Below are 12,938 nucleotides of genomic sequence, written 5' to 3' on the forward strand. Positions count from 1 at the left end.
GATATGTAAAGTAACTCCTCATGTACTTATATCAGATTTTATACAGATATCAAAAAATATGCAAGAAATTATTTGATCATAAAACACTGATTACAGAAAAGTTTTTCTAAGTAGAATGCAGACAATTAAAAAAAAGTTAAGGTATTGATTATACAAGCAAAGAATGTTTGATCAGCACACAGGAACATTGTAACACAGGCAAACATGCACATTGACACACAAAACCCAGGCACACACGTGCCCAATCCTGGAACATCACACACACATACACACCCACCCACACAATATGGTGCCTATATAAGAGAGCAGTGACTTCACTAGTCTGATCACAAATGTAGTATAACTTATATGGATCAGAGCAAATAGTGCAATGAGGCTAATGTCAGAACGTTTGCATGGTGACTTTAATTATTGTTAGTTTCAGTACTTTTAAGCAAACAAACAAAAAGTAAAATCAAATATCAATTGATTTATATCCAACAAAATACTGTAAATCAGTTCTAAATAATCATTATCAACTGCTAAGAATAAATTTACATAATTGGATAGAAGATGATACTTTTTAAGTAATGCAATTAAATATATAGTAAATAATATAAACAAATTTATTAACGTATAATTAAACTAACAAATACAGTATGCAAGTATTTAATAACTGAACAATTTTATAGTTTAAAACTCCACCCCTCTCAACTCAACCAAGTACAGTATGGTATGGATTTATTCAGTCACAAAAAAAAGAGGAAACTCTAAAGAAGACTATTTCCAGTAGAGTCCTTATGGTGGTGATTGGGTAGTACAACAGGAGACAATCTCCTACTCTTTTCCGAAGAAAAATTCTTTAGCGTGCACATGGGCCATAATGCACATGGGACCAATAGCTTAAACGTCTCATCCAAAAGACGGTGCGCATTAGTAACTTGTATTCAGCCCTCCAGCTGAAATACAAGGAGAGCACCAATGGGAATTGTGCTGGGGATCTAGAGATCTCAACAGTTCAGTGCCCAGTGGAGTCAACTGGCTATGCTGCTCTCAAGGGAACACAGAGGGACCCCGAAAAGCGGTAAGGCATAACAGACGGAAATCCAATATCAAAGAAATGACAACATGGCCACCCTGAAGAAAGAAAGGAGTGTTCACGATATGGCCCTTTCCTACCACTATAAACAAAAATCGTATCGTCATTACAATACAATACAATACAATACAAATCTTTCTTTATTCTGAATGGCTCTTTCAATACAATAAAGTACTGGTCTCCTAAGAGGTCCAGATTTATAGGAACATTACAAGAAAATAAAAGAAAGGTAAAAATTTAAAGTAAAAACTATGTACAATAGAAATTATAAAAGATTTTTAAATTCAATTAGACTAAGCAACTTAAAATTTGTGCGAATATGTACAGGAAGATTATTCCACAAGATTGATGTTCTGTACTTAAAATTTCTCTTTCCATGAATATTGTTCTTGTATTTTTTGTGTGAAAAGTGTCCATAAATTTGAAAAGATTTGTTAGGTAAGATGGTGCAAAACCATTTAGGCATTTAAACAGCATAAGTAACAAATCATGTTCCCATCTGTCATGAACACTCTTCCATTTTAGTAGGGACATCAATTCTGTTATAGGGGTGTACATATCAGCATAAAGAATGATTCTAGCTACTCTATTTTGAAGTATTTGAAGGCGATTAAGAAGTTCTAAGTTACAGTTTGACCAAACATTACTACAGTAATCAAAACAGGGTAATACTATTGCATTAGCAAGTAGTCTTAAAGCAAAATTTGGAATACAGTATCTTATTCTTTGGATAATACCAATACGTTGTGATAATCTAGATACAACTTGTTCAACATGCTGTTTCCATGACATAAGTGAATCAAACGTGAGTCCAAGATATTTAAAATTGTCAACTCTTTCCACATCATTGCCATTAATACAAACAGAAATATTATTAAATTTATTAAGAGATATTCTAGTGCCAAATAACATAAATTTTGTTTTCTTAATGTTGAGGGTTAATAAATTACTATCAAACCATGTAGTAAACTTATTTACATTTTGATTGATCATACACTGGAGACGGATTGGATCAGATGAGGAACACAATATGGTTGTATCATCTGCATACATGATACATTTACTATTTATCACATCTGGCAAAGAATTTACGTAAATTATAAAAAGCAATGGCCCAAGAATAGACCCTTGTGGTATACCAACAGTAATAGGTTTAGAATAAGATAAAGATGATTTAATATTTACAACTTGAGATCTTAAATCAATATAGCTCAACAGAGTATGAGTACTATATAGAGTTGATAAGAAGAATACTGTATATTGACATTTTAATGTAAAAAGTTAGATCAACAAATTTGTTATCATCTACAGTATATATTAGTGAGGTATTTCTAAATAATGTACTACTAATGTGATTATAATATTCAATTGAGCTATCCTGTATATTATTATGGATTAGTTTTCCTGTAAAGGTCTCCAGCCTTACAAAGGTCACTGCTATCTGTGCTGAGGTTAAAAAATACCAAAAAAAACCAAAAGAAAACCTGTTAGATTCCTGAATATTTGTGCAAATTTCCATAGAAGTCACTAGATTGCGGCTATAAGGACAGTTACTTACATCAAAGAAAATCTTGTAAAACCACTAATAACCAATTCAAGGAGAGGCTAAAGAAAACAACCATAAATGTTTTAATGCAAACTAAAATATTGATTGCATGAAAAGAGAAAATTAGCACCAAGAAATATTAAGAAAATACTAAATTCCTCTTTTTATATTATAAATGTGTTATGGATATAGTAATAGAATATTATAGACAAACAGCACCTCAACATTTTTTCCTAGACTACTGTAATTCATAGGCTCACATTCTATACCAGTGTGAACACAAATGACAATTCTTATATCTTTTATCTTACAACTTATAGATTGAAGACCTTACACAGGAGGATGATATGTACCTATTAGCATATATAGGATGTACAGGTGGATTGGCACTCAAAGAGTTACCGGTCCAGTAACTAGAGGAAATGGGTGGGGGACACGAGACCTCTTATTTCAATACTATGGGGTACTAAAAATCATTTGATACTATTTTTAGCACATCAGATGCATATTTATATTGTTGCAGTTTAAACTTTTTTCAGTGAGAATTATTTCAATTTTCTGTTTTCCCTCATAAAAAGGCACCCCCAAGGCACCGTTTCCAAAATAAGCTAATCCGCCACGGGTAGGATGGATTATAATCAGAATTTTACAACACTGATGGAGTGAGTGTTACTTGGTTACTATGACAAGGGAATTTACAGACTCACAAATCTAACTGAACCATTGTCAGCATCAACAGGGGTCCTGTTCCCCCAGCATGCCCCACTGGTGCTACCACTCAACTGAACCATGTAGTGTCAAAAAGAATTATATACAACTAAATCTACCTACATTTACAAAGAAGATGTCAATTATTAAATGAAACATCAAATATTAATATCTATAAACAAGTGCCAAACATAGGAGCAAACCACTAAATATGTTGCACACTCCTTTTTTCCGATCGTAATTTGCTAATTATTCCTTGAGTTAAAACCAAATCCTAGGGACACAGGTCACCTTTTTTGGAACTCCCCCAACCCTAAACATTATTACCTAATCACCCACAGTTGCTATTGTCAAGACCAAATTTAAAACACACCTTTTTAACATCTAAACATACACAGCATGATTTTGATTTATACTCAGGTTTATTGATATTAGTACTTTATAATACATATTACATTACACTATTAAAACCTCCTCTTAAAGGATGCTGATGATGATGATAGCCTGGCCTTTTATGCAATGTAGAGCAAAAAGCACAAAAACTAATATAGGTTATAGTAATTTAAAATGATAAGTAAATATTTTCAAAATGGTAAATAAAATATTGTCCATAAATGCTTTCTAATCTATTACACTACAATGAAAAAGCAATGCACTAACAAGTTCATTGAATACACTGTATCTGCAGTGGTGTATCTAGAAGTCTTGTTATGGGGGTGCTGATGGGGGGGGGGGTTGCAAAGATGAGGTGGGTGCCTCGATTATTAATTGAGGGGTGCTAAATAGCAAAATAAGGTGATTTTTAACTACCTGACAGTAATTTCTGGGGGCGACTGGGAGCGCGAGTAATTTTTTTAGGGGATGCGCCTCCTGCGAACCCCCTGGATGCTAGATATGCCACTGTGTATCTGGTTTTGCCTAGAGTGCAACAGACTACTAATGCAAATCTACTTTGCTAATTTGAGACCCAGAGTTAAGTAAGAGAGGCCTTACCAAATTGACAGTTGGTTCCAGAGAAGCCAGCACTACACACGCACAAGTACGATCTAACTTTATTCTCACAAGTTCCACCATTAGTACAAGGATTACTATCACATTCATTGAAATCTGTAATGAAAATGGCATACATCATAGGGGATGCGCCTCCTGCGAACCCCCTGGATGCTAGATATGCCACTGTGTATCTGGTTTTGCCTAGAGTGCAACAGACTACTAATGCAAATCTACTTTGCTAATTTGAGAGCCAAAGTTAAGTAGGATTGGCCTTACCAAATTGACAGTTGGTTCCAGAGAAGCCAGCACTACACACGCACAAGTACGAGCTAACTTTATTCTCACAAGTTCCACCATTAGTACAAGGATTACTATCACATTCATTGAAATCTGTAATGAAAATGGCATACATCATACAGTAGTGATAATGGATAAAGGAACGAGAATGAATACTTGGTAATTATTACCGAAAAACTGTGACAGTTCTATTATTTTTAAGGAGTGTTCCATTTAAAGAAACAATGTAAACGCTGGGTTATCCTTGTAATTATTACTTTTTAAAATCATCGTCCGATCATTATTTATTATGTAATTATAAGAATTGATATTCATTCTTTTCATTGGTTTAATATTTCATATGGATATGTCATTTTGAAAATTGTCACCATATATCTTCTTTTTCATCTGTGTATTTAATATCAGCTCTCCATTAATGGTGAGCTGCAGGGCTATTCTCATTAAATAAAGTTCAAATAAATAATAAATAAATAAATAAATATTCATAAAACACAAAACAAAAAGGTCTTACCAATCTCACATCTATCACCATCAATTCCTGGATAGCAGGAGCAAAAGAAACGATTAACAGAGTCAACGCAGAAACCATTATTTCCGCACGGATTACTTGCACACTCATTGATATCTGGGGAATCAATCAAGCCATTACAGATATAATTCAATCATTAATTATAAATTACACAAATGAATGCTGATATTGATAGAATGAGGGTGTTTGCATGGCAGACTTAATTGTAGGCTAATTGTAAGCTTTGTCTACACTATCAAATTTTATGTGACAAAAAAATATGATGTGCCCATATATGGGCACGATGACGTCATATCACATCAATTTAAATTGTATGAAAAAAAGTTTTTTTGATGTCGTCAAAAATTGTCAAATTTTCAGAAAACACATTTTGATTAATAAGTAAACACCAGAAAGCACACCAACCAATCGGATTTGATAATTCAGATTCATAAAAATACATCACATTTTTTAGGCAGTTTGATGTATTTTGATGATATTGTTCCATCACATTTTATTCTATGCTTTTTTGATGGAATTTGATAGTGTCAAAAGAACTTTAGAGGGAACCTTTGTTTCCAACTAAATACATATGGAATACAGACTCAATTCCCCAAGAATATTCCATAACTCTGCAGGAGCTAATCAGCGCATTTGGTATTTTAACCCTACCAGGTGCCAACTCCTGGGTGGAGAGAAGCAATACAGATAGACACCAGTCTTTGCTCAAGAACAAAAAGTTAAATGCACAGCGAGGGTTTGAAACCCCAACCTCAAGGTTGGGAAATCAAACTGTTCGTTCTGTGCCAAACCACTTTCGCATGTGTATCCAGATGGTAATACAAGATGAAGCACACCTACCTGTGAGACAGTGAGTTCCTTCAAACCCTGCAGGACAAAAGCAGATATAGCCAGTTCCAGAAGCAAAAGCCTGGCATGTTCCACCATTGTGGCATGGAGCATTATCACACACGCTACCAACAGCTGCAACAAGTAATAGATTATGATATAAATTTAAAGGAATTGTTCATTCCCAAAAGAAATAAAGAATATATAGGGCCTACAGGCTGCAGGAAAAAATTGGCAGCAGAAGAAAAGGAAGCAGGGAAAAGGGAATTAGGGGTAAAATTTTCCATATGGTTCAAGTATCCAGGAGCTGTAAAAAAAAAAACACTGCATCCACATGCCAACTAGTAGAATTAACCAATGAAATGTTGTTATTACCCAAATAATACTGTATTCAAGAGCCATAGTATTAGTAATTCACATACATCATACTGAAGTGGTGATGGATAAATGAATGTGGATTTATACGTGGTACTTAATATGAATATAAGATATGGCAGGAAATTTTAAGAAACTACTATCTGTATCACTTACGTTCTGAACACTTATCTCCAGTGTATTCACTTAGACAGACACACACATAACGGTTGATTTGATTAATGCATTGGCCACCATTCAAGCACGGATTACTGGCACACTCATCACGATCTAATGAAAAAAATTATTCTGTTAAAATCACTTAAAATTCGTTCAGCTAATATAATACTATAGTACCTACAACAACAACAATAATAAATATATTTTAATATAAATAATAATACTTAATAAAAAAAAAAAAAAAAAAAAAAAAAAAATTGAAAGGGTGGGGGGGCTGGCTTCATAACACTTCATAACATTTAAATTCTGGGACTCCAGCGAGTTCAGGAGACTTAAGGACAACTGTGATTAAATTTCAGTGGGAATTTAGAGGGAAATCCCCAATATCTCTTCAAAGTGTGCAGTCTTCTGGAACGCCTCCTTTGGGACACCCCAATTAATGGAACACTTTTTCAGCCACAAAGCAAGGGAAGGTATATATTCTAACACTACGGCCAACCTCTATTCAGCGGTACATTTTTTTTGGTCCCGAAGATGTTCCCTTAATAGGAGTTCTACTCTATTTGTATTATTTTTGTTTCTATGTACTTAAAATTAATTTTATATGTATTATATTTTTGAGATAATTCAAAAAATTCAAATTTAATACTGATGTTTATATAAAGACATAAATGACCACTTACCAGTTTGACAGATATTTCCCTCATAACCCTCAACACAATTACAGAGGAAGTCTTCATTTGATGTTACAATACATGTGCCTCCGTTCAGACAAGGGTTCTCACGACAAACAACTGCAAGAATGGTCAAAGGTCATGCATTTATACAGTGCCTTCCTCAACAAAAAACCATCTCAAGGCGCTTTTAAACCACTAAAAAACTATGATAAATAAATTGTTGAACATGCATGATGTAGAGAAACGTGCGCACACGATTTTGAGATGGGTCGCCATCACTACCCATCTACAAGCAGGAAAGAGGTATGTTTATTATTATTATGTAGAATCTCGTTTACCATTAACATATTATATGAGATATTATAACTAACAAACAAGAGCCTTATCTATCTATAAGTCACTTAGGAAGCCTTCGGCAACCTTTATTTAGCTAAATCTCAACAGGCCGGGGTACATTCCTATGGTGATGAGGATGAATTCCATGGCCTAACTAGAGGCTATTTTAGGAATGTGCTCTCTTCCTTTCTCTACATTTTGGTAGATTAACAAACTTACTTGGTTCTAGACAAGTAACTCCTTGAAAAGCTTTTGTACAGCTGCAGTAGAATTGATTTACACTATTAATACAAGTACCTCCATTCTGACATGGGTTGCTCGTACACTCATCAATATCTAAAAGAAAAAAATCATCAAAAATACATTCACTAAACATTTACAGCATTGAAAAGATTGAAAGACACAACAGAGAATTATATATAATATACAAATGCGATTTACTGACCTTCTTCACAGAATGTTCCCATAAACCCAGGCATGCACTGGCATGTGATGGAGTTGTCAGAGACTAGTGTACACGTCCCTCCATTGTAACATGGAGAAGACGTGCAATCTACATTGGTAACAGCTGAAGACAGAAAAAAATATTATTAAATTCTGTATCAACTAACTGCAAACAGTTAATACTGTGTTTTTATATCAGGTCTTGAATTAAGTACATTACTAGAGAATTGACTGATTGATTGATCAATTAACTGACTGATTGATGGATCAACTGATTGTTGGAATGTCACTTTAAAACTTGTTTTCAGAATGAAGCATTTTTATGCCAAATATTGGAACACCTACGTGTCTCACAGCGATCTCCAATGAAGCCGGATATGCAAGTACACATGACACCACCCTGCTGATCCTGAGTACACGTACCAAGATTTTGACAAGGGTTGGGGTTACAGGTACCTGGAGAAAAACAAATCAAGTACAAATTCAAATAATGCTTTCATAATTTCATTATTTTTTTATTTTTTTATTTAAAACATCTTTACAGGATAACATTTCAGAATAAACTGTTTTCCAAATGGTCCTGTATTTGACCAAATAAATAATTGATTTTAAGAGATAAAAAAGGAGATATAAAAAACAAAAATAAAAAATCAATAATCAATTTTCGAAATACCTGTACAAGGAAAATTACCAATCAAAATAGTTAAATACAGAGCAAAGGGTAAGCATTAAAATATACCCATCTACCAAAAAAATGCTTTTTATATTATATATGCCATGTCAACAGGGCCTCTAAGGGGTTCTGCTTTCAAATTTTAATCATAAATTGGAAAAATGGTTGATGTAGTAGCAGAATACACTATACATTTGATAGAAAACACAACTGCTTTAAATTTCATTATACGCGAGTGCCCATATTCAATGCATTGGCCTCCAAGGCCCCAAACCAGACATGTTTCGGTAGGTCTACTACCATCATCAATGAAAAATGTTCACATCTGCAATGTACATAAACATATACATGTTTACATGTATACAATGTATATAAACATATACATAAAAATAACAGAAAAAGAAATTTAAAAGCTAGTAGTAAATGTAAATTAGTTACAGTATTTGATATTGACAGATGCTTAATATGATTATATAACTATATTTAAATTTTTTTCTTCTGAATTATTTATTATACTGCTTGTTCTATGTTTTGAGTGTTGGAATGGCACACCATGTGACAGTAGTCATGTGACCACTTATGCCCCTCCATGGCCCACCTATACACAGCAGTCTGTTGTTTCGGTTTGTTTTGTAAAATAAAATAAAAGAATATAAATGAAATGAAATAAAATAAAACATCAAAATGTTAAGATATTAAAATTTTGAAAATGAATGACATACTTATAAAAATAAAATAAAATATCAATCAATAAGTTAAAATATTAAAATTAAAAAAAAAGAATGCATACTTGAGGTTTGACAATTTGTCCCAATGAAGTTTGAAGGACAGGTGCATGTATAACGTTCAATCACATCATAACAAGTTCCTCCATTCTGGCACGGCAGACTATTACATGGCCTAGTGTCTGTATGAAAAAAGGTAAACAATTATTTTATTTAAATTTTAATACAAATTAAAGTGGTACAAAAAAAAGGTAAATCAAAATGATTAAAAAAAAAACAAAAAAAAAAGATAATAAGTATTTGCATTAAACTGATACAATGACCACAATCTTTTTTTGGCAAAAAGCAATTCTAAAAAAACCCAGACAGAACCATCTTATTCACACAAACCCACCCCCACAAACCCACTCCACAAACCCTCAACAAAATATATTCTAAATTACATAATTTCACATAAATATCATTATACAGCTAATCTAATTTTAATAATTATTTAAGCCATATTATTATGTTATTTTGATAGGTATACTATGCATATAATACAAAAAATATTTAAAATAATAAATTTAAAAAAAACATACTTGGTAACTCATCATCCTGCAGCGTAATTTGGAATCCTTTTTCTGTTTTGTCATCATCGGCTATAAACTGAATATAAACTTTATTGTCTGTCGATATAAAATTGCTTGGCAGATCTGGCCCCGAGTGTCGAATAATTCTACTTGACATGTCGGCTGGGTTGTCACCATTACCAGCTTCTAACCAATCATACTGGGTCTCTGTCGAGAAGTCATCAAACAACACACGGATTCTGCGACCAGCTGCGACTGAGATGATCCAAAGACAGTTGTCTCCGTTGTTGTAGTTCTCCGGGTAATTATTAGATTGGATGACAAGGGAGTCATCAGTCGGGATAGTATAGTTTTCTACACATGGTCTCCCTGATAAATTAATTTTAAAATATAGATAAGATTTTTGAGGATAAAATACAGAATGTGACACACTGCTTCCTTGTTATTGCAGACTGTATTAGGTGTGGGTAAGTACATATGCAGATACAGTACAACACTAAGAACAATATCAAGGGTCCCATGCTGGAAGAAGTCATTTCGGGAATATCAGGGCCGGATTGCTATGAAACGGTCTTAACTAGACCTCGAATAAAGCCGGCGTTATCACGTTATACATTGTTTAGTTTAATTGAATAGTGTTCTTAGATGACTTGGTCAAGCTGAATACAGTGTGTAGTACTATTATTTATTAAGGCACAAATATCAAGGACAGTGAGCTTATAATATTATAGTAATAATAATAGTGTAGTTTTATACAGCATCGTATCCATCTAATATAAGATGCTGAGGGGGCACTTGACATGTGGACTATGAACTTGATCTTATAACAACTATTCTAGTGGCAATCCATTCACAAAGAAAAACACACACACAAGATGCTTTGCATAGTCTCATTTATATGAGGCTTAGAGAGTGGAATTGTTTTTGATTATAATAATCCTGTTACTGTGACATGAATTGACCCTCAACCCTGGGATAGGATGGCAAGCATCACTACCACAAAGCTATTCAACACCACTCAAGCCTTACATGAAGGTTCTTACAGGGTTTGTTAAAGATGGGCATAACGAAGTAGGCCTAATGATGAAATAGTAAATAAATATATACTAACGTATATCACAGTTGGTTCCTGTCCACTGGCCCTTGCAAAGACAGATGAAGCCGTTAGGGAACGATATACAATCACCATCATTCTTACAAGTATTTGCCGTACAAGTTGCCACCACTGACAAGAACAAATCACAAAATAAGTATCATCATTAAAACAATTGTTATAAAAAATTACAGTTACATAAATGATTTTTTATCATTTTCATTTTCAAATATAAAATATTAAATTTAATATAATTAAATATAATTATTATGAATATAAAAATAATCATCGTTATAATTGTTTTTTTAAAATTTCCAGTATCAAAATTATCATTTAACTAAACAAGTACACTAAACAAGTACACTGATTATAATTAAACTTCTCATTACAATTGTCATAATCATTATCAAACTATTATCAAAATCAAGTTAAATCACTTACAGTCAGCACAGGTGTTACCAGTGTATTCAGGTGGGCAAGTGCAGGTGTAACTATTACTTCCCTGATTAACGCATGTCCCACCATTAACACATGGTCCACTTAAACAAGCATTCTTGTCTTTAAAAGAAATAACAACACACTTAAAAAATTAAAAAGAAATATTTTATGAATACAAATAAAATATTTACTCATCTTTGAAGTCATTCTCAGGTTGAAGCATATTAAATTATAATTTTTTTTAAAGTGTACAATTTTCTCATATTTTAGTGAAAGGGGTAACATACGTTGAAGCATATCAAATAATAATTTTTTTAAAAGAGTATATTTCTCATATTTATTTGGAAGGGGTAACATACCAAATTCACAACTGGGACCATCATAGTTTTCAGTACAATTACAGGTAAAGTGAGTGCAAAATTCAAGACATTGACCACCATTCTGGCAGCTCAGACTGTTACACGCCACCACATCTAATAAAAAATATATAAAGTTAACAACATTCGAACATCACATTAAAAAATGTAAATCAATATAGCTTGCAAGTGACAGCTCAATATTAAAGTTATATATATATATATATAGATTAAAAGGCAAAATACTGGAAAACAACAATGCTGTGGGAAACAATGGCTGGATCTCAGTAGAGATACAAAAATGATAAGCAACAGCTAAAAAGTAAATTTTTTTTTGTGTATATTATGTTACCATCGATGTTGATGAGAGGCGGCCACACAATATTTATTTAATTTATAAGCCATTATATATTAGCACCTAGGACTAAAACAAAGCATGAGCCACTTCACAACCTGTCAACAGTGCAAGCCGGGGTAACTAAGCATGGCCGGCCAAGAATGGTCAGCATGTGAATGAATGAATGAGTGAAAGAATGAATGAATGAATGAATGAATGAATGAGTGAGTGAATGAATGAATGAGTGAATGAATGAATGAATGAGTGATTGAATGAATGAATGAATGAATGAATGAATGAATGAATGAATGAATGAATGAGTGAATGAATGAATGAGTGAAAGAATGAATGAATGAATAAATGAGTGAATGAATATATGAGTGAATGAATGAATGAGTGAATGAATGAATGAATAAATTAATAAATGAAATGAATGAATGGATGAAGGAAACGAAGGAAGGAAGGCAAGGGAAGAAATGAATGAATGAATGAATGAATGAATTAATTAATTAATTAATGAATACATGAATAAATAACATACCATCTTGACAGAATTGTCCAGAGTGACATGAGTCACATTCACAGATGAACGAGCTGGTCGTTGGCATACATGTCCCACTGGCACAAGGATTATTATCACAGATATCTTAAAAAAGAAAATCATTATTGTACAAAGATACCTAATAAAATGTAGTATAGAGTTATTATAGAAATTTTGTGGTGAAGGCCTTGCTGTAAGTATTCACATATTTTTATAATCATTATTATAATTCT

General features: G+C 33.0%; 1 protein-coding gene across 1 annotated transcript in view; it reads right to left on the minus strand.

Moving 5' to 3' along the window:
- Positions 1–12,938, minus strand: part of LOC117122314 (fibrillin-2-like) — a gene marked incomplete in the record, with an annotated part of 84,576 nt that overhangs the window by 2,418 nt on the left and 69,220 nt on the right. Inside the window, 15 exon segments of the mRNA XM_033267870.1 lie at positions 4,326–4,439; positions 4,602–4,715; positions 5,134–5,247; positions 5,992–6,114; positions 6,511–6,624; positions 7,197–7,307; positions 7,746–7,862; positions 7,972–8,094; positions 8,316–8,426; positions 9,434–9,550; positions 9,950–10,309; positions 11,052–11,165; positions 11,475–11,591; positions 11,831–11,944; positions 12,706–12,810. Of these exon segments, the coding sequence (XP_033123761.1) occupies positions 4,326–4,439; positions 4,602–4,715; positions 5,134–5,247; positions 5,992–6,114; positions 6,511–6,624; positions 7,197–7,307; positions 7,746–7,862; positions 7,972–8,094; positions 8,316–8,426; positions 9,434–9,550; positions 9,950–10,309; positions 11,052–11,165; positions 11,475–11,591; positions 11,831–11,944; positions 12,706–12,810 (1,968 nt within the window).

Source organism: Anneissia japonica, unplaced genomic scaffold (genome assembly GCF_011630105.1).
Source record: "Anneissia japonica isolate Jap-2015-1 unplaced genomic scaffold, ASM1163010v1 scaffold287968_len422783_cov224, whole genome shotgun sequence".
Classification (NCBI taxonomy): Eukaryota; Metazoa; Echinodermata; class Crinoidea; order Comatulida; family Comatulidae; genus Anneissia; species Anneissia japonica.